The following is a 21,784-nucleotide window of genomic DNA, read 5'->3' as shown; positions in this document are numbered from 1 at the left end:
AATTTTCGGCGTTCCTGAGCAAGGCACTGACGTTGATAAAACAGAAATATTCAAGATATTTATCGCTTCTGAGAATAAAATTGCGGAAATGTGTCATATTGACCAAGCTCGCACGGCGCTGTGTGAAAGTCAGTAAATGTCAAATCCTCGGTCGCAAGAAACATCTTACAGTTTAGTTCACTCGTTGGTTTTGTTTACATGTTGTGTGTGCAAAAATATATCGAAAGTCGGACCCAAAGCAACCACTTACGGATGAGGAACTCTTTGATATCTTGAATAATTCGGACTTGGAAGGTATGTGATATTACTTTACAGAAACAAAATACTGTGATAAATTGTAGGAACTAGATGACCGTATCAGCGTCGAAGAAGACGCTTCTAAGGACAATGAAGAACCAATAATTCATTTCAGTGATAGTGAAATGAATGAAGTCCCAAGTAACAACCAAGAAGCAGAAATATCGTCTGATTCTGAAGATGATGAAACTCCAATTGCATGCAGAAATATTGACGGCCCTGAATGGAAAACACCCCAAGGTATGCAGCTAGTTCTTATTCTCATCACGAAAGAATCAGGAGTCAATAAAAATCTGTCACAGCTTCTAATTATTGAGGAACCTCTTGGCTTTTATTCTGATTGATGATAACATATTTACATTCATCGTCGATCAAACTAATCTATATGCCACACAAGCTGTTGCAAATGAGAATACATGATGGTTTCAGACGGATTTCTATGAAATGAAGCGTTTTGGATTTATCATTTATAACGGTCTGGCCAGGTGATTCTTTCGCATAGACCAAGCAAATTACACGCATCTCCCCTCGCAACTTCAGGTGGAACGGGTCGGACATGACATATATCACCGAGGCTCCGACTCAGACTCTCGTATTTGGTTGGCTATGGAAGAGTACGTGCCCCGTTGCATTATTTTTTAACCGACCGAATACCTAAAGCGCTTTGCTATTCGTTTTGTTTTATTTTTATTATTATTCCACTCAAACCTTTGGTGTACAGTGTTGAACAAAAAATTAATATTATTAAATGGCATTGTCGTGCAGAAAGTGCAGAGGAAATCGTTGGTCGATTTATATTTTCATACCCCGACGAACCAGTCCCCACTGCTAGAACCGCTTTGAATATTTTCATAAGTTTGAGGAGTGTGGATTTGTTAATTGGTGTAGGAAATGTAGCAATCAGGAATGTCGTCAAATTCTTGAAGCAAGGAGAAAAAGAGGTTAATGTCTGTGATTTTGCGGAAGTAAGTGAGCCGTGTTCTTCCTCCCAAATTTCCGAAGAACTTGACATTCCAAGTAGTACAGTTCGTCGCATCTTAAAAAAGAATGGTTACAAAGCCTATAAAATGCAAACTTCTCAAGATATTATCCCTGGTGATCAAATAAGGCGTATGGAGTTTTGTGAATCCATTAGGGAAACCATAGATGAAAATAATGAAAGGCTTATTTCCACAAGAGGTATGATTCCTTGGCCTCCTCGATCTCCAGATCTGACACTCTGCGACTTCTTTCTATGGGGTCATTTAACGCAACTTCTTTACAAACATCGACACAAAAGAGCCTCAAATTTGGACAAATGACAGCTTAGAAATATTTTAGGATCAGTTACTCCTGATATTTTGTCAAATGTTCGTCAAGAATTTTACGACAGATTAGGGGATTGTGAAGCTCAAGCAGGTGGTTTGGTTGAACAACTTATTAGTTAATAATAAGCTTTTATTTAATAAGCATTTGAAAATAATTCATTATTTTGCTTAAGAATTACCACTCATTTTATTTTAGAATACTGTTTTAGTTTTTACTAAAGGATATAAATAATTTGTAATAAATTGGAATGCTTTAGTATGGTCTCAAAACCTCTTGTCATTCTTGTAAAAAAATATCGTACAAATAGGGTAATTACTGTACGTATGGCAACACTGCTGCCAATTGGAGAAAAATATATATTTGAGGTTGATACTACATTTTAAGGTACATTTTCAGAACCTACTTCTCTCTCAATTATTTCAAGATGATTTGTGGCAATGCTGGTCGAGCTGCTTTTAGAGATCACCAGGTGAACCTGTCGTTCGTCAGAGAACCGCAGCACATATTAGTCTACGGTGCCTTATAAGACGTATCTGCCGAAACGACTTACATACATACTTTGTCTGGTACTTATACCGCTGATGCCTGGTTAGGTAAATAGTGAAAATGTAGGTATAGAATATCATATACCCAAACGAGAACGCAATGAACTTCTTGAGGAAGAATACGGAATACCATGTTGCTGCCAACGGAATACAAGTATATAAAAATATTTGAGGATGTGATTTAAAAAAAAAGTTTGTATGAACCTTTGTCCTAAGCTTAGTTTTTGAGATACAAGTTTCTTGCAGACTGAAGAAATTCGGGTCAATGGCTTAAATAAATGATTTTCTATTAACAAAATTTTGAAGCCACTGAGTATTTCGAATATAATGGCCACAGAACTTCAAATACTACATTCTATAAATAGAAAGGTAATAAAATAATCACTTTGGCTTCTAATTCTCACGGCACTGAAACTGTTCATAGAAGATGGAAGAAAGTAAAGATGGTACAATTTGACACTCAACTGGGCTCAAATTGTGGAAGTTTGCAACCGATTTACGGTTAATCAGCGACGCCACTGCTGATATTGATGGGCGCTACAAAAAATAGTGGCATCGAATATTTTGAGGATGCAAAGAAATGTGGCATCGGTTATTTTGAGGATGCAAAGAAATTATTTTTGTAAATGCGTATGTCATACCTAAACAAGAAATGAATCTAAAATGACACTTAGAGAAGTAAAAAATATATACTTAACTTTATTTTTTGTTGTTCAGTACAAAATTTATTAAAAATCTTATATAAAATTTTAATTAGTAACAGTAAATAATAAAAACAACTTTTGACTAACTGACTTTGTCATAACTTTTGCTAACAGTTATAAAAATTACAAACCTAGTAACTTTCCCGTAAGACGATAAAAGGTATAACTTAAAATCCTCATTGACAATTATTGTTCTTTGATATTTTTCTCTTTTAATAAAGTCAACTTATTTTTGGTGTAATCACTTTTTTTTATCAATTTTTCTTACCAAATTTTCTTTTCCTTTCAAGATTCCAAGCAACTCATTAGTTAACGCTGTTCTAAGCGTTTTGAACATGTCATTCTACTTTGGGGCTTAGCATGGGCTCTCAGTGATCCATTTTAGGGAAGTTTTCGGGTAGCCTGAGATATAACTGATCCTTCTGTCATTTCCAAATCCAGAGCCTGCAAAAAAAAATCTGATGAATATATGCAATCTCTAATAGATATTGAAGTTTATTAATTGATGGTAGTATTATAAATGATATTATACATTATACAAATCCGTATATTGAAAAAACGAAAAATGAGTTTAATTATAGTACAGTAAGTGACAATAAAGTTACAACTATGTAGTCAGAAATTATAGCTTTGTTAGGATTATTGTTTCTAATTGGCAGTAAAAAAGTCGAACTAATGCCAAAGAACTATGGACAAATGATGGAACTGGTTTGCCTATTTTGAGGGCTTGCAGGAACTATAAGCGGTTTCAGTTTTTGTTAAGATCTATAAGATCTGATGATAAAGAAACAACAACGTAAAAAATTGGATAAACTGGCCATAATTAGAGTAGTTTTAAACAACTTTGAAGATAACTGTTAGTAAGAAATACTACAATCACAGTCAGTTTGTTACCATAGAAGAAAAACTAGAACCTTTTAGAGGAAGATGCAGCTTTATCCAGTATATTCCGAAAGAAACGGTTTAAAAATTTTTGGTCTTGGTGATGCGAAAACTTATTACACCAGTGCTCTTAAAGTTTACTGTGGCCAACAACCTGAGAGGCTCTATTGTAAATCTAATTTCCTTCTATATATTGAGCATATAAAGGGTACCAATAGAAATCTGACTATCCTTTGGCATGTTCACTTTTGAAACAAAAAAATTATAACAATCGGTACTATGCAATAAAATAAATCAGAATACCTCCTTAGTTTTTACCCCACAAAGATCGTGCAATGCGATGCCATGAAGAAAAAGAAGTGTGTATGGTGTCTCGCATTCCGAAAAAGTCAAAATCTGTAGTATTACTTTCTACTATGCACGAATCCTTAGAGTTGTAAGTAACGCAATAGAAGGTCTTGAGAAAGGTGAGCATACAGCCATTGCCCTCTGAGATTTAACAAAGGCCTTCGATTGTGTTCACGTGATCATAATGTAAACTGTAAAGCAAGTTGACGAGATGAGTGTTAGACATTATACTGGTAGACTTAAAGCAGTACAGAATATGTTTCTTTTCGAAGTGATAGTCATTTTACCACTAAGTTCTATTTCACCCATAGTCAGAAGCGAGATGCTAAACCCCCATAAAAACTGCATTTTTGTGAAAATGTTGAGCTATAAGTGTCAGTGCCATGAGGCGTCATTAAAAGAAAAGGTCAGAAAACCGAGATTCAAAGGATAGTAATCTGCTAAGAGGAAGCGATTGAGACGACGATCTACTTCTTCAAGTTCATTTTGCAAAGACGAGATAATTGAACAGCAATTTCGAAGAGTTCGGCAGCTTGAAAGACAGATAAGTAACTTGACAAAGACTAGTGCATGCACATCTAACGCGTCAACCTTAATTATGACCGTTACTGAAACTATTATTCCTATTCTCGATCCAAGGCGAAATTCTCTAAATTCATCTGAATGGGCAAAGTTGACGATTTGGCTAGGTACCATAAATGGGACGAATTAACAATAATTAAATTAACTACTAGTAGATTACGAGTAACGTGCGTAACTAAGATTCTTTACGCCCGCCTTGATTTACCTGGAGTGAAATTAAAACTTTGTTAACAGAAAGTTTTCCACAACATGTAAAGTTTGGAGCTTATTGTTTTGAAAAGATCGCTAAATTAAATAAATTAAATTTAGACATCCCTGATACATATATTCAGTGATGCCAACTTGGAGGTTTCCCCCAAATTTAGGGGAAATAATTTGAAAAGGGGGATTTTTTGGGGGGAAAATATTTTTAGGGTATTTTCTAGGGAGAAAATGAATAATTTTTTAATTCAGAAATTTTTTCGTCTAACTCATGTCAAATCGAAGCTTCTATGGAAGTCTCTGTTTCCAACGGTCCCCAACTAACTCAACAAACACGTAGCGTCTCACACAAAGAAGCGTGTCGTAATCTATGATTCGATTGCGTAACTTAATAGTGTAATTTCAATGAAAATAAACAACTGATTTTTTAGAAATTTTCCGATGTATCTTCTGTTTACAACTGAGTAATTTCTCTTTCAGTAAGTACAATTTAATTTTGTTAATAACGTTATAAAATGCGGAAAGCCGATAAATGTCAACTAGCTATAACCAGAAATATAGCAAAAAATGGGAAAGAGAACATATTACATTGACATCCTTATTATGAGTTCCATTTGGCGTTGGTATTAATAAACAATTAACAATCATATATTTTAACATCTTGGGAATGTCTTAAAAATATCCTGAAACGGATTGAGTATGTTCTTTCGTTTTTGATGAGATGGCAATTAAGGAACATTTCAATACAACTCTTTAATGGATTGTATAGAGGCGGTAGAGGATTATGGAAACTACAAAACTTACAAAGTGGAAAATTATGCCTTAGTATTTTTTGTGCAAGGAATTTCAAGTAACTGGAAGCAACAGGTGGCATATTACTTCAGTAATGGCAGGGTAACTTCTTTTCAGTTAGAGTCACTGTTGAAAGATGTTCTTCGTGCTATGTTAGATGAAGAATTCCACTTATAGCAACAGTATGTGATATGGGATGAAATGTTTAAAGAATATGGGAGCTAATAATTTAAATCCATATTTTACATTTATGGGAAGACACATATTCACCATTTTTAATGTTCCACACTTGCTGAAATGTACTAGAAATTTGTTTAAAAAATAGTGTTAGTTCCTGCCCTTGCAATTGATGGGTCTGATTCTAAGAAGTTGCTTGAAGCTAGATGGTCCGACTTAGTAACTGCGTATGAAGAAGACACAAAAAATCCATTCATTTTTAGATGTCTCCATAAAATTAAGGAGAGTTACTGGCACCATTAAGGCTATGAAAGTAAAGGTTGCAGCACAAACACTGAGCCGTTCAGTATTTGTGTTTATCTACAGTCTTATAAGACATGGTAAGATTTGACGTTATCTTATTACCTTTATTTTTTCGCTTCTAATAATAGTAATAGTACAATTTACAATGTATTTAAAACATAAACAAAATTTTGTGATAGTAGAGAGTAGTAAATAATTTGCTAAGATTTCCTTATTTTATTCATGGCAAGACAACAAAAATAAAAATATTAGAAAGGTTCTCTGCTATACACTTTAGTAAGTCAATAACTGTTTTATGTATTCAATATTTGGGAAATTTTAAGACTCTCTTGTACTGTTGTAATATTAATGATTAGTGTAGGTAAATATTTCAGTTTTTAAATTTTATATCATTCAACCATCCCTTGGGCATTGGCTACAGCTACATTTACCACGACGTCGACCAATTATTTGACAGCTGCAATGGAAGTTCTAAAAAGGGCCAGATGGAAAACCATTTAAATGTATGGTAACAAAACAATCGGATCATGTGTCTTTACGGGAGGAAGCTTCTAAAAGAGTTAGTCAGTGGAGATAGGTACATTAGAAAACCTCAAAATTTTAATTGCGTAGTTTGCTGGAAGCCACCGTTACAAACTGGCTGGCTACAAACGTTAAGTGCGTTTCAACATTTACGGAGACATTTGAAGTCGAAAGGTTTCACAACATTTCGTCCAAGAGCTTTAAATCAAGATGGTTTTGGAAATTTATTTGGGGCGATTAGATCAGGTTATGGGTGCAATGAGAATCCCACAGTGAATCAGTTCATTGCATCTTTAAAACGCAAGTTATCAATGGTCTGACTAATCAGAATTTAAGGGTCAGCAATTGCGAAGATCATTTAACTTTATAAGCAATTTACGATCCTTTTTAGTAGCCGATACTGCGGAGACTGAAGTGGGCCCTGTATCTGACCTGTATCCCACTGTGCATGAATCTAATTAATTCTTGAATAATCGCATTGCGCAAAATGTTGGGCAGCAATGTGGTTGTTGGCAGTATTCAGTCATTATCTGTTGTCTATGTTTCAGGATTTATCATCGGATCGGATCGGATTTATATCGTATAACAGACATAAACTTGACTCGAAACTGATACTGGGAGTTCGCGAACATTATTAAAAGAATCGCTCTTAACAAAGTTACATCTTCAACCTCATAGGGTTTCTCCCATGTTAAACTAAACAGTAACTTGTTCAAGTCAAATAAACTAAATATTAAGAGATTTATCGGCATATTACAATGAGGAGTTACTTTTCACCCACCCTGTATAAGATGTAATTAATTTATGCTAGTAATTAAACTAGGTGGATATATTTTAATTTATAACACACATTTTTTCGGTAGTAGAAAAGATATTGTACGGAACATGTGTTTTCACTAATGCGAAACGAAACTTTACCATTAATGAAAAAAATTTACTATACACACTGCTTGCATAAATACATACATACAGGTCTGGCCAGGTAATTCTTTCGCATAGACTAAGTGAATTACACGCATCTCCTCTATCAACTTCGGGTGAAAGGGGTGGGACATGACATATATCATCGAGGCTGTGACTCGGACTCTCGTAATTGGTTGGCAGTGGGAGCGCACTGCCCCGTTGCATTTTTTGTGAACCGACAGAATACTTACAGCGCTTTGCTGTTTGTTTAGTTTTATTTTTATTATTATTCCACTCAAACTTTTGGTAAGAAATAGAACTAAAGGTTATAAATAATTTGTAATAACGTTGGAATGCTTTAGTACGGTCTCTAAACCTCTTGTAATTCTTATAAAAAAATATCGTAAAAATAGGGTAATTACTGTACGTATCGAAACGTACAGTCGTCTATGAAATGACTTTGCAACACTTGCAGTTTTTTTTGTTGTGCCGACGCTTATAAACATGGTTGAGTTCATCGTTTATTCGGTTATTGTTCAGATGTAATATGTAAGTACCTAAGTAACTTTGAGATTATTGTATATTTCTGCTTTATTTTAATCGATTTTTCTGCGAACTTTTAAAAATAAAAGAAATTTTGGTTTTAAAAACGCAAACTGCTCTTTCTCAACAAAGAATTTTTTAAACTTGTTTCCGTGTTCTTTGTCTTTAGAATGTAATTTTTTTTTTATTTTTTATGTAGGTATTTTATATATTTTTTTTATATTTTATATTATTATATATATCATTTATATTTATATTTATATTTATATTTATATATTTTATAACCACCCCAAGTTAGTGAACAAAAAATTACTTACGTGTGATAATAATGCCACCTCATCACTCAGAAAGTGTCAATGTTCTTAGAGGACATGGCAGTCATTTCAAGGCCACCAAAAATGGATGCCAACAGTGAGTTCCCCTACTATTAAGTTTATTAAAGTCCTGCTCCCATCCATAATAAAATAAACATGTTTAAAATACACTATCACTGATGCTTTCTTGCTGTAGTCCAAAAATAAAAACAATTTCTGCTTCTACAAGATCACACTGGCCCACCGCCTTCGCTCTATGGTTTTTTATAGATTACTCTCTGCTCGATATCTTTTTTCTTTACGTGAGTGAACATGTGCGACTTAACATTTCCCTTGCGGATCGATTTATAATCGCAACTATCGCAATGGTACATCGTAACTTTCGAAGGATCCTGATGCAGCATCACGTGCTTTTTTAAATATTTCCTGTTCTTAGTCCTGAACGGACAGTGAGGGCACATATACTTTATCTCGGCCGGCATGTGTTTATTCCGTATATGATTCCTCACCCCCGTTTTCGTTTTCGATTGGTATTCGCACATATCGCACCGATACATCTCGATCTCCGACGGGCACGTGTGCACCAACAGCATATGATTCTTTAAGCCTATCTTGCTCTTAGTGGTAAAATCGCACCAGTTGCACTGGTACTCCGGTCGCGTGGACGGGTCCTGGTGGGTGGTCACGTGCCTCTTGAACAAATGCTTGAATTTCGTTTCGTACAGGCAATGTTCGCATTTATATACTGTAACCTCAGAGTCGTCCTTGTGATGCAAGGAATGCGTTTTGTCGAGATATAGCTTGTTGTTCGTCGTGAAGGGACAGAGAGGGCACTTGTATGAAGAGTCCTGGTGAACGATGACGTGCTGTTTGAGATCGCACTTCCTTCTCGTCCAGTAGGAGCAGTTGGCGCAGTAGAAGATCTTCACGTCTGCCGGATCCATGTGGATTATCATGTGGGCCCTGAGATCGGCTTTTCTTTTGGTCTCGTGCTGGCAAACGTCGCACTTGTACATTGTCGTCTCCGAGGACGCTCTGTGGCTCATCATGTGGCTCACCAAAGCAGATTTGTATTTGGCTGAATAACTGCAGTTTGCACATTGGAATGTATTGTCCGACTTTTGTCCGGTCTTATTTTTTGGTTTTGGTTGGGCATCCCTCTGTTCAGGCTGGACATTCATCGATGCCTCTAGTAATTCGGGATGGTCTTGTTCAATCATTGTGCCCCTAGGAATTTCTTTCTCAGAACGATCTACAACCAGAAATGTCTAATTACGTAAAGGTTAGCTTACAGCTTAAGTGATTGATTTCATGTTGAAGAAACACATTTATTTGAACAATAAATGCTGATTTTTAAATTTGTTAATGAAGTTATACATTTCAAGGAGTTAGAAGCAAAGCAGCTTTAGTGCATTTTTTACAGAGCAACCTAAATATTTGTTATGATCTCCCACAATCTCCTTCTATTCTTTGTTTAATGGCATTGCTCATGTCATTTTAACCTCTAATTATAAATTACTTACACATTGTTAGCTGAACTATATTGCAATAGAGTAAGTTGGGGCAGAGATAGTATATATTAGAAAAGATTGCAGCACAGTCAATCAACATTCATGTGTGCAGTGTCTGAGTTAGAAAAAATTTTGTGTAAAATCTTCAAACGTGTAGTAACCGGTGGTAAGGGTTCAAAGCTTGTGCCTATACTATTTTCTAAAGAAACTCAAATTTATATTGCTTGCCTATTAAAAGTAAGAGAAGAAAGGGATATAGTTCCCAAAAGTAATCATTTTCTATTTGCCAATCCAAATTCGGAAAACCACTGGATATCAGGGAATAACGTGATACAAAAATTAGCTAGAAGTTCTGGTGCTGAACATCCACAAAATTCAGAAAACATATTGCGACAACACTTCAGTTAATGTCTATGAAAGACGATGAAGTAGAGCAAATAGAAACTTTCATAGGTCATACTAAAAAGACCCAAATGGAATTTTACAGGTATTAAATTCCGAAATATGAGCTCTTTTGGAAACCGGCAATAATTCTTAATTTAAGTATTTCCAATCACATTTTTTGTGGTTATCTCAAGATATATACCAAACATCAAAAGTTGCAAAAATTTTAATGCTACTGGAAAAAGGAAAAGGCGAACAATTTCGTGGTAAAAGCCTGTCCAAGTAATGTTTCTCAGGAAGTTATTAATGAATATATATATATACGTTGAAAAAGTGGACAAGATAACGACTCAAATGAAAATGCATTTTTACATGTTACACCTTCAAAAACAAGAATATGAAAACGGCTTCCGCAGTCCTGGAAAGACAACGTTGCCAAGAAATTGCGCGTTGAAGATAAAGAATATATAGGCCATAAGAATAAGCCGCAAAAGGGCAAAGAACTAAAGGAATATAATCATGAGTGTCGATTTCATTGTAAAAAAAATATTAGTGAAAAAGACGCCAGTTGTAAAATTTTATGAAATACCAACTTATGACCTTCAAACTTCATCTTTGTCTTCTTGTGTTACAAAAGTTCAACCCAAAAGATGCAAAACAGACGCCACCAAAGAAAAACGTTATATCAGAGTAATAACTTTGTTGGGAAAGCGTGTATGCAAAAAACTTTTTCTGCGCACTTTTGATGCCACTGTGCGTAGATTTCACGTGGCTGGTTCAAAAACAACAGATTTGGGAATTGTTGAAACTGATAAGTGGGGAAAGAAAGGGCCTCTAAACAAAATGGAGCCATCCAAAAGAAAAACTATTATTACCCATATTAAGATGTTTCCTAAATATAACAGTCATTATTCGAGAGAAGATAATCCGAACTGTTATTATTTACAATCAATTGCCAATCTCATTTTGCAATGGTGTAAAATATATCGTATTTGAATCAGTGAGTTTAGAAACCATACAAGTCCAAAATTGGACATTTTACATGAAGATAGCTATGTGGTATAAAATAAGTTCCTTCACCGAGTGAACATGAAAACTATATAAGATACTTAACCGTTAACGGTATTTAGCAGATCGCTACTAACCAATGAGGTGGGAACCGTCCATGTCCATGACTTGTACGGATCGTCATCGCAACCACAAAATATCGGCAGTAGTTTGTTTACAAGCGCAGAGTTTACTTCGTGTGTATATATTACAAACAAAAAACCTACATTCGTTATTTTTCAAACACGTTTCAAAAAATTATGTCATCCAGTGATAGTGAAGAAAAAATATTGATAGTTGGAAACATAACCAAAGAAGAATAGCACGATTGCAAGGACAGGCACATGATTCTAAAACGGGGAAACTTGTTGAGGCATGCAAGTAAGTTCCCATTCTTTTTATAAAATGTTTCACTAAAGTATAATATTGCTAAGGTGTACACAAAAATGCATGAATCAGTTTAGTGAGGAAAAAATCACAGAAATCATGTCAAAACTATATGACGGTAAGCCAAAAAATGAACAAAGCAGGGGTTGATGGAAGTAAAACCCATTCAGAGACATCGTCTAAGGACCTAAACAACAAAGAAAGTCAAAATTCATGTACTGTTATGAAACAATCAAATCGAATTCCTGTACAGGCATTTATAAGCCTTCATGCCATAACGCGTTAGCAAGTTCAACGTTTAAACACCCTACTTCTCACAGCAAAATCACCAAAGGATTTAAGGGGCCGGCATAACAATAGAACCCAAGTAATCATCCGGATCGCTTGTTTGCAATTTGGCTATAATACTTTGCATCCAGAAAATCCATTCTGAAAAAATTCATAAAAGTATCTACAGGTAGGTAACCTGATGTTAACAAGGACATTCTCATGATGCTCAAAATTTTAAATTGAGGTAGGAAATTCCAAAAATAATGCGTTGACTTCGTTAAGATTAACTTATATTGCTACAAATGGTAATCTTGAAACAGTTGTTTTTCAACAAGAGAATAATGCAGATTCATGGAACTCTGAAATTACTTCCAATTTAGATAAAGCTCCAAACCCTAGAAAGTTAATTTTTACCGATTCTCCTCAATCATCGAATTCAATTCTCTGTCATTTTAGTACGTAAAGCAAGGTCTCCAAGGCGCTGAAATAAAGAGGAAAAATTGAGGACCTTATTTTACGGACAACCCTAGTAATTTACCAGAAGAAGATACATCTTGTACTGATTACGATCCAGAATATAGAATATCAGCAGGGGATACTGATAGCAGTGAAAGTGAATTGGAAATAACTGCACCACGAAAAAGAAGTAGACTTAATAGTTATTCATTTGTTATATGTAGGGTGGTCCGATTTTAATGGGAAAAATTTAACAGATGATCGAAAAACTAATTTTAATAAGAAAACTTCATGTGTCATATATTTTACAAATTGAGTTTTGGGAATTAACAGTTTCCGTTGCTAAACATTTCAGTTGATTTTTTCATGAAACCACTAAAAGTTTCGTGAATGGTATCAGTTACCCACACCTCGGGACAATGATTGCTTCAGGAGGTTAATATTACCACAGAAACAAAAATATGTAATTTTTTTGGAAATGTTGGCGCTATGTATCTCGAAAAATAAAAGCGTATTTTACAAAATCAGTTTTTCTATCACCCATTTCCTGATTAAAATTGGAACCATCATTGATGTAATTTTCATTAAAATAATCTGGTGTTTGTTAATCAAATTTATTTTCATACGGGGCACTGAAGAAAGAGAGGCTGCTAAAAGTTTTTTTAAGGCGAGTTATCAGAGGGTAGACGCCTACGGCAGACACATGTAAACATGCTACTGAGATTTGTAAGGCGCTTTATAATCGTACTCCAAAGCAGGTTAAAGCATTCATATCAATTCAAATTCACGCGGACAGTAAATATATATAAGTGATTAGTCTAATTTTAAATAACTGCAATTGTTTATTGAGGCAAATTTAATAAACTAGGTTTATTATTATTATTGTTATATTATATAAATTAGCAGTAAATAAAAATTATCTTTCCAGAAAAAGTAATTTGCAGGAAAGAATTTGGAGCATATGTGGAAAAGAGACTATATCCAACTAAAGAACAATGTAAATTGGTTATAAAGAAATATCCCAAATTGCTGAACAGAACAGCAGAAATGATCATTGGGCATATACAATATGCAGAAATAATTGCTGCATCAAGCTGATAATCTTGATGCAGGCATAAATAATTGTAAATCACTTTTTTTAACATAAAATGTAGCCCACTAAATGAATGAAGTTCAAAATGTATAGAAGCAAGGGACGTGAAATCATTTGCCATACTTTCAATTGTTTCATCTTCTTTCACTTCTCCACTTACGTAACCCATTTGATTATAGTAGACTTTATCACCAATAAATAATATAGACTAAATTAGCGTGTTACAAAAAAATATTACAAAGATTACAAAAGCCTGAAAATCTTACACCTAACAGTAAAGTAGAACAAGTGATGAATTCTCCAAGTGCCAGAGATCCCATAAAGAAAAAATTGCTGTTTGCAGAAGTGCTCAATCAACAATAGAAAGAACATTATTCTGCTCTTCCAAATGAAAAAGAAAAAACGAATTTTTCAAAGACTTATAAGTGGGAAATTGGTAAATAAATATGGCACACTACAAAACGAAAAAAATATGAAACCTTTGAGAAAATTTGGAAAAGTACGATTGCTAGAAACTATGCGAAAAGTCAAAGAAAGCTATGACATAATGAAGAAGAAAATTACAAATTTTCTTGTAGATGATTCTAATACGAGGTTATGTGCCGGTAGAAGAGACTATGTGACGAGAAAGGAAACTGCAAACAAAAGAGAGTTCTTTTGGATACTTTAAACAATCTCCACAAATCTTTCATGAAGTGCAATATCACGATCTCATATTCTTTCGTCTGTCGCCTAAAGCCATTTTAGATAGTGTAACCAAATTGCGACAAACGTGACACTTGCCTGCCAACAGATAAGTCTGCACACGGTGGTAACTTACACAAAAGAAGAGGCATCAGGTGAAAAAAAAACACATGCTATTGTTCTGTCACAAAATTTGTTACATTCACCTCCAGCTATATGGGGCTCACTTACAGCCAATTTTGAACAGGTTCCACCCAAAGTGAAATAGCAATAAATACATGTTTTACCGTCTTGTCACTCATTTAACAGAATTTTATCCAAATCTAATACGCTTTACTTGGAATTACTTAATTAGTATCGATAAAAGAATACTTAATTATTTGTTAATGGTACGATGTCATGTTAATTTACTGATATTTTTTGTCACAGACACTAAAGAAGCTCTAGCTTTAGATTTAAAGAAAGGCTGTAATACAAAAAATGATACTATGATTATAAGTTAAGTACAATGTTTAATAGAAGTTGATTTTATTCATTGTTTTATTATGTCAAAGTCTCTCCCCTGGTCAAAAAAATATTTACCCTGATCTTGACGTCTCTACCCTGCCCGATGTATTTACCCTGCCCTTCTAAAAACTAACTAAATATGTATCAAGTGACTTGCCTTGACGTGAATGTACATAAAAGGGACTAAAATCATAATATATATGTTTAATCATAAAACTACAACTTATTCCCTTGTCCGCATCCTCTATGGACTCAAAACCTCTTAATGTAGAATGACCCATACCTCGAAAAGTAACAAAGCAATCGATAAATAAATCAGTCAATACGATCTTTTTAAAACCTACAACTCTCTAATATTTTTCGATAGGAGCTATAGTTGTTTAGTTTAAAGGAGAAACTCAATTTAGAAGGTATTTATTATTTCCAGGTAATAACTTCTGTAAGCACTTCTCTATAATGCTTGGACTATTTTTGGCACGGGGGTTGTCACCAACATAGAAATACTGTTGAGCATTATGCATTTTCTGGACACCCTGTATAATTGCATTTAAAATATTTTTCTGACGAAGTAAAGTCGGAATACGTAAAAATTTATTAATTAAAAATTTTGTCGATCCGGATTCTGGTGCCTATACCCAGAATATTGAAAGGTTGTGGAGGAATGTGAGAAGTGACATTCCTTGATTTGGTCGTCGGGGAAATCATATTGACAGCTATTTGGCGGAATGTCTGTTTCGTTTGAAATATCCTAATCATAGGGAGGATCCATAATTTTTTCAAGTGTATGGCACTTGTTTAACCTACTTCTGGTCAGTCGTCAGACAGCTCCAATGAGGCTATTCCTATTATAATATATTTGCTGTATATTTCATTTAATTATTATTAAGTAATGTCCTATAAGTTTAATTTTATTTGTCTTTATTAGTGCTTTTTCTTCTATTTATTTATATACTTTTTTAAATATTTATTTGTTTGCGAGTATTTATTTATTTCTTTACAGATTATTTATTTCTTTAAGCTAATTCGACCTAACCTAACTTAACACAACCCAATCTCAACCTAACCTAACTCCAGATAGTCGACTTTAAATCTAGCTGTTACCAGTTTATTATCTGTTTCTACCCTAACAACTGTTATAACCGAATTTTAGAATTAATTTAAATTTTTCTGTGCGGTGTGTTGGGTTTTGTCTTGTTAATAACAATTCAAATGACGATTTTAGAAACATAACCTGAAAACTGAGGAAAGCGGACCCGCAGCACCAAAAAATGGAAAAGGATTCAGGAAAAAAAGGAGAGGTTGGTATGGAAATAATTGTTTCTTCGTTAAAATTTATTAGCACATGTAGGTATGCAGTCATAAATGAGATATAAAAAGTTTTCATAACAAATAAATTAAATTAATTTCACAAAACCACATTATTCTGAAACATTGTTCTGTAAGTACGATCAGTCGTATTAGAAATCCAATTTCAGGAAGGCCCATAAAAATGGCTGCATCATATGTTGTCAAAAGATAAGAAAATGGTACCAATCTGGGAAAATGCATTTTTAGGCTTTTTAAATATAAAGCGGTTCAGAGTTGAGGTTGTACTTTCCCGACTTTTTCATAAAATTGAAATGTCAAATTAAAATCGCAGTTTTAGAAAAACACTATTACCGAGGAAAATCTGAACGTATTGTATTCGGGTAACTTGAGCATAAAGAAAATGTAGCAGTGAAAGTCATTCTTAAAAATTCATATTTTCGTCATGTTTTTAATACAAAATTTAATATTGGTTTCAACGCATCACAGGTTGATGTATGTTCAACTTGCTTGGAGTTGAAAGAAAAAATTAAGAGAATGGAAAATGAAGACAAAAAGATGAGTTAAAAACCAAATTAAAAGTCCACAACCTTAAAAGCAAAGCTTTCTTTGGCACGTTAAAAAATAAAAATAGCCGCATGTTAATTATATTTAATGTTTAACAGTTTTTTAAAAAAGTAAAGAAATAATTTCAAAATCAAATAGTTTATAAATTTGTAAAAATTAATAAATATTGTATAAGTTAAAAATTTTACATAATTTGACTTTACAAAATGTAAAATTAAACATAATTTGCAGGACCTAAGGACGAGGTGAAAAATTTGACTTCGAAACCGGTAGTCTATTGTTTTACAAAAAAAAAAGGATTGTGAGAAATTGGACTTTTCTTCTTACTTCTAAATTAAGTTATAATTATATGTGTAGTTTCAAAATCCACTGAATCCAATCCTTAATTCAAAATTTAATTAATTCAATAAAATTTTGCTTAGTTTTTCAAATATCGTTGTCGATTTGTGATTTTCAGACAACTTTTATTATCAAGTATTAAACTAATGAATTTTTAAACTAGATTGTTAAAATTCTTCCAGTTCTTATGCAGTAGATTTTTCACTTTGACTCCAAACTATGTAAAATGGATGTAGAGGAATATGAAACTAAGCGACTCATTTGCCTGAAATTGTCTTACTATGAGATAATAAATTACTTACATTATGGAGCAGACGTCTGTACGAATCAATTCGGATGAACAGTAAATACAGTAATTCAGGTAGGCTAATCCCTGTCGAAACTCATCTACTATTAGTTTGTGGTGGCATATCTGTGCATCTATCTGCAAATCATTCCCACACAAGTATTTGCTCCGTACTGTAAAATACAAAGTAAAGATTATTCAACTTTGTAAATTTGACAATTTTTGTTAATTATGTAACATTTTATTTTTCAACAGTTAATGTAATTGAAATGTGAAATCATTTAAATTTAATTATTTTTGTGATTTATGAAAATTTGTTTGTTTTTTTTTTTCAGTTTGGAGAGTTGGAGAAAATGAGAGAAATAAGTACTGTGGATGCAAATGGAAAATTTTTTAAACAAATTGTTTTTAAATGAAATATTACCGAAGATAACGTTAGGCACTTATGTCGCATTATATCTTTAAAATGTAATTTTATATTAAAAATTGTTTAACGGGTGATCTCTTTTAATAAGGAATAAGCAATTTACAATAAAATTTATCATTTCGTAAAAAATATTCCAAATTCTACGCATGCATCAAATCACGTTTGTCTAAATGTCACTCGGCATACCACTATACTCGGCGGCCGAAATTATAAAGAGTGACTAATACATAATAGAAAAACACTATTACCATAATGCGTATAAAATATAAAATGATTTCTATACGGTTCAATATTATTTATCTTTGTGCCGCTCGCCATGCACATCGGTAGAATCTATAATCGTGTATAGACCGAGTTACACTGAACGTCGATCTATATTTTATCTCTGTCTTTTGCACTTGGTAGGGAATAGGGAAATGCTTTTTTAGTGGGTGTAAACGGACTTGATTTGCCCGACCTGAGAAACGTCATAGCATAAGCGTAGACGTTTTATTCCGCCAAATTTGTGTTCATAACCTGAAAAGTTGAAAACGTGAGAACTTGCTTTTACGTTCTATTTTTTACGCTATAAATTAAAAGTGAAAAGTTAAATATGGATTCTCCTTCACAAAAAACAAGTGTAAGTACGTTAGCTTTAAATGAAGTAGTTATTAGTTATGTGTGATAAACTATTATTTTATTAATATAACCACATATAAAAAGTGCGGCAACTTAAATTTTATTATTTTGTAGTGTATTAGATGTCAGAAAAACTTTTCAACAAGGTATAATCTAGTAAAACATTTAAAAACTGTCCATAATGAACCACCGAAGAAGAAAATTATGGTAAATAAAAAGGTAAGCATTTTTTAAAGGATACCTAAGTCGATCTGTTTTTGTTTTTTTAGTGTTATATTTGTAAAAAGACTAATTTCACTGATTACAAATTGGAAAAACAAAGGAGTGTCCGTGATATTAAAATGTCTGTAGAAGGTCAGTCTCATAAACTTAAACTTCAATGTGCATATTGTGGAAAAAATTTGAATTTGTTGCTGAAAGTAGTCGAGAAGTCAATGTGGAAACTTAATTTGTAAAACTGCCTACACCTGACATGTCAAAGTTTGAATTATCTGTATCGGGTCAAAATGATGCAATAGTTGAGCAGTTTCAACTAAAATTTAATATTTTAGCAGAATTAAGTGGAAACGCAGCAAATTTTACCGAGGAGAAAAACAAACGAATTTCAAGAATCATCGTCTTTTATTCCTAGTGCAGATATGAATACGGCCGGAAATATTAAACCACGTTCGAGATTATTTTCTATGAAATGTTTAAAAAATAAAACAAGTGTTTCTATTTCTAAAGAAGAACGTGGCATTATAAGTGAAAGATTTCAGAAAGGGAGCAATAAGGTCATTAATATTCATTCATAATTTGATCACAATTATTCATGCAAAAAGTGAACAATCATTTTAGATAGTCACTAGTCACTATTGTATATTATACTCATTGTAATTTTATATTTTTATTTGTAGTTATTAATGTATTTTAAGTGGGCTAATAAAGTATTATTATATTTGTATTTCTTAGAAACCCATATTACATTCCTTAAGATACAAAAAGTATCTTCATTTAGTTTCTCCAAAGTCAGAGAGATGCTTCCGTCTGAGCATTTCAATATTCTATACAATATTTAAACTATCAATATTTGATGTACCTCTTCAAAGTACATATAAATAAATGCATTTGAAGTAAAAATTATCAAGAATATCCAGGTATATTTAATAATGTATTTATTTTCAAAAGTAGAAAAGTAATATAAACAATAAATATAAAAAAGTATGGTAAATTAGTATTTAAAAAGGAATGTCTAACTTGTATATATACGTAAATAATTAAACACGTATCATAATCGGTTATATTTATTTCAATATATTTAAATTTCCAGACAAAGATTAGTATTTGATGGAATAAAACTAGTAGTACGCCGAGTGACATTTAGACAAACGTCGGCACTCGGATGTTCGCCTGTCCCAATCATAGATGAAAGATAATTAATCTATCATAGGTATTTAAAGTCCTAACCACAAAAGAAGTTCTAACACCCCTAACCTATAAAATTTATTATGCGTTTTATGCACAGATTTGAGGCAAGTTTTGTTTTTGCCCATTTGCTCATACAGTTTAAAAAAGATAATTTGAACTCTATGCTTTGAATGAGTTTGTCTTTCGTTAGACCCTTTTTTGAATGTGACAAACTTTATTCAACTAAATATAATCATAATAAACACAGAGAATAGTGCACAATAAGGAGCCTAAATAAATTGACAGAATACATTTTCAACATAAAATTTACGTGCCTTGATGACATTGTCAATTAGTTGTGTTATCAATGCAGTCCGACACTGGACCATGTTCTTTGCCGGTGCATGATATCACCTTGCATATTTACAATAACCGTCGTTGTTCTATAAAGTTAATATAAGAAAATGTAGAATTAGCAAGGCATCAGATATCGACTGAGGCCATTAGCATTGTTATTCTCTATGTGTCTAGAGGTCCAGTTAAGTAGAATAAATAGCTTTTCCCCAACTACGTTGTTTTTACTTATGTGCCTCCCTGCACAAACTACATCAATATACAAAAAGTATTTCAATAAATATCTGATACTTACTTTATTTTAAAGGTCGGTCGGGGTGCTACAAAGTAGGTTGACTCTATTACTTATTTATTACTAAACTTGAGTAAGTTACAACACAATTTAGACAGCGAACTAATGTTAGTAGAACGGAGGCCACGCGAACATAACCTTATCAGCTTACGCACCGACTGGCGAGTAGCGAAGCGACTGCTGACAGTGCTGACTCGCGATACATAAGTGCTGACTGCTTTCCACTCGCCGCCGGCTTCACAGCGGAAGTTTGCGCAGGCTAACACGGGCGACAGAGCCGGCATTAGGTGATTTGCTACAAAGGCATTTACACTAATTCAAAAATATAAATGTTAGCAAAAGTCTGGGTATATTAAAGATTTTTGAGACAATTTTTAAATTTATTTAAATTAGGTAAATATTTTTGAAATAAATAAAAAATATGAAAGGTGATAATAAAAAATATATTCTTAAAAAATTATCTAATACATTCAGTTGATATGTAAATACTTAATATAATTATTTTAAGTAAATATTGTTATTTTTTAGCCTTTATTCAGTGGATATTGCAAGAACAAGATAAGAAAATTCAGTATAGTCAAATTACTGGATAGAAGTCGTCTGTACATGGATTTAAAAAACATTATTATTAATACAGAAATTCGTACGAAAGTAGAAAAGAAAACTTTAAATTTTCCATATCCTGTATTAACCACATGAAACTTATCAAATGATACCAGTTTGATAAAAATAAGAAAAAAATATGGTACGCCACTGCTTTTTGGTAAGTTTGAAATTTTTCTCAGATTTAGCTATCAAAAATACAACTTTTTTTGTTATTTAATTTTTTTCTTGTCTCGCTTTGTTTAGTCAGAAATAAAACATTTTCATGAATAGGTTCTAGATTTGCTTAATTTATTTAGTTGTTACAGTGTGCCGTGAATATTTCTGTTTTTGAGTTGCCAAGGTATTGTAGCAATGGTTTGACGTTTGCTGACGATCTTTATTTAATTTTTTTCGATTGACGGTTTTCGGTTTTAATAGTAGGTAAGTATAGCGATTTTTTGTTTGGACCTTACATCCTGCCCAATAGATTAGGCGGTCAATTATTTCTTGAATTTTTAACTACCCAGCATGATAACATGCTAGACGATGTTCCTTTTCAACAAAGAATAGATTCAATAGAAATTGACTACAGTGGCGTACCATATTTTTTTCTATTTTTATCAAGCTGGTATCTTGTTGTGACGCCACTGGAGAAAATAGGGCAAATTAAATTATGTGAGAAAATGAGTATTATTAGTACAAACAAAGTTGCCAAGTTTCAACAAAGTCTAAAAAGGGGTTTTCGTTTTACGAATAAAAAATCAATTCTCATTTTAAACTTGAACACTCTGTAAATCGAAAACGACGCATCTATACATATATGTTTACATGATTTTTTTTTAAAGGACTTTTAGTACAAGTTGTG

General features: G+C 33.0%; 1 protein-coding gene across 1 annotated transcript; it reads right to left on the bottom strand.

Moving 5' to 3' along the window:
* Positions 1-2,925: 2,925 nt before the first annotated feature.
* On the bottom strand, positions 2,926-20,527 carry LOC108912751 (zinc finger Y-chromosomal protein-like). Its single transcript, XM_018718130.2, has 4 exons — positions 20,338-20,527; positions 17,274-17,430; positions 8,425-9,673; positions 2,926-3,298 (listed from the first exon to the last, which is right to left on the bottom strand). The coding sequence occupies exon 3, from the start codon at positions 9,639-9,641 to the stop codon at positions 8,676-8,678; it is 966 nt and encodes a 321-aa protein (XP_018573646.1). The 5' UTR covers positions 9,642-9,673; positions 17,274-17,430; positions 20,338-20,527; the 3' UTR covers positions 2,926-3,298; positions 8,425-8,675.
* Between the last annotated feature and the right edge of the window lie 1,257 nt (positions 20,528-21,784).

The sequence above is a fragment of the Anoplophora glabripennis genome, unplaced genomic scaffold (genome assembly GCF_000390285.2).
Source record: "Anoplophora glabripennis isolate ALB-LARVAE unplaced genomic scaffold, Agla_2.0 scaffold779, whole genome shotgun sequence".
Classification (NCBI taxonomy): domain Eukaryota; kingdom Metazoa; phylum Arthropoda; class Insecta; order Coleoptera; family Cerambycidae; genus Anoplophora; species Anoplophora glabripennis.
The sequence above is the reverse complement of the archived record's forward strand: the minus strand, read 5'-3'. Positions and strand labels throughout refer to the sequence as shown.

What these genes read in the sequence shown, in the direction of transcription:
- LOC108912751 (XM_018718130.2), bottom strand. Translation starts at nt 9,641, where the DNA reads ATGATTGAACAAGACCATCCCGAATTACTAGAGGCATCGATGAATGTC.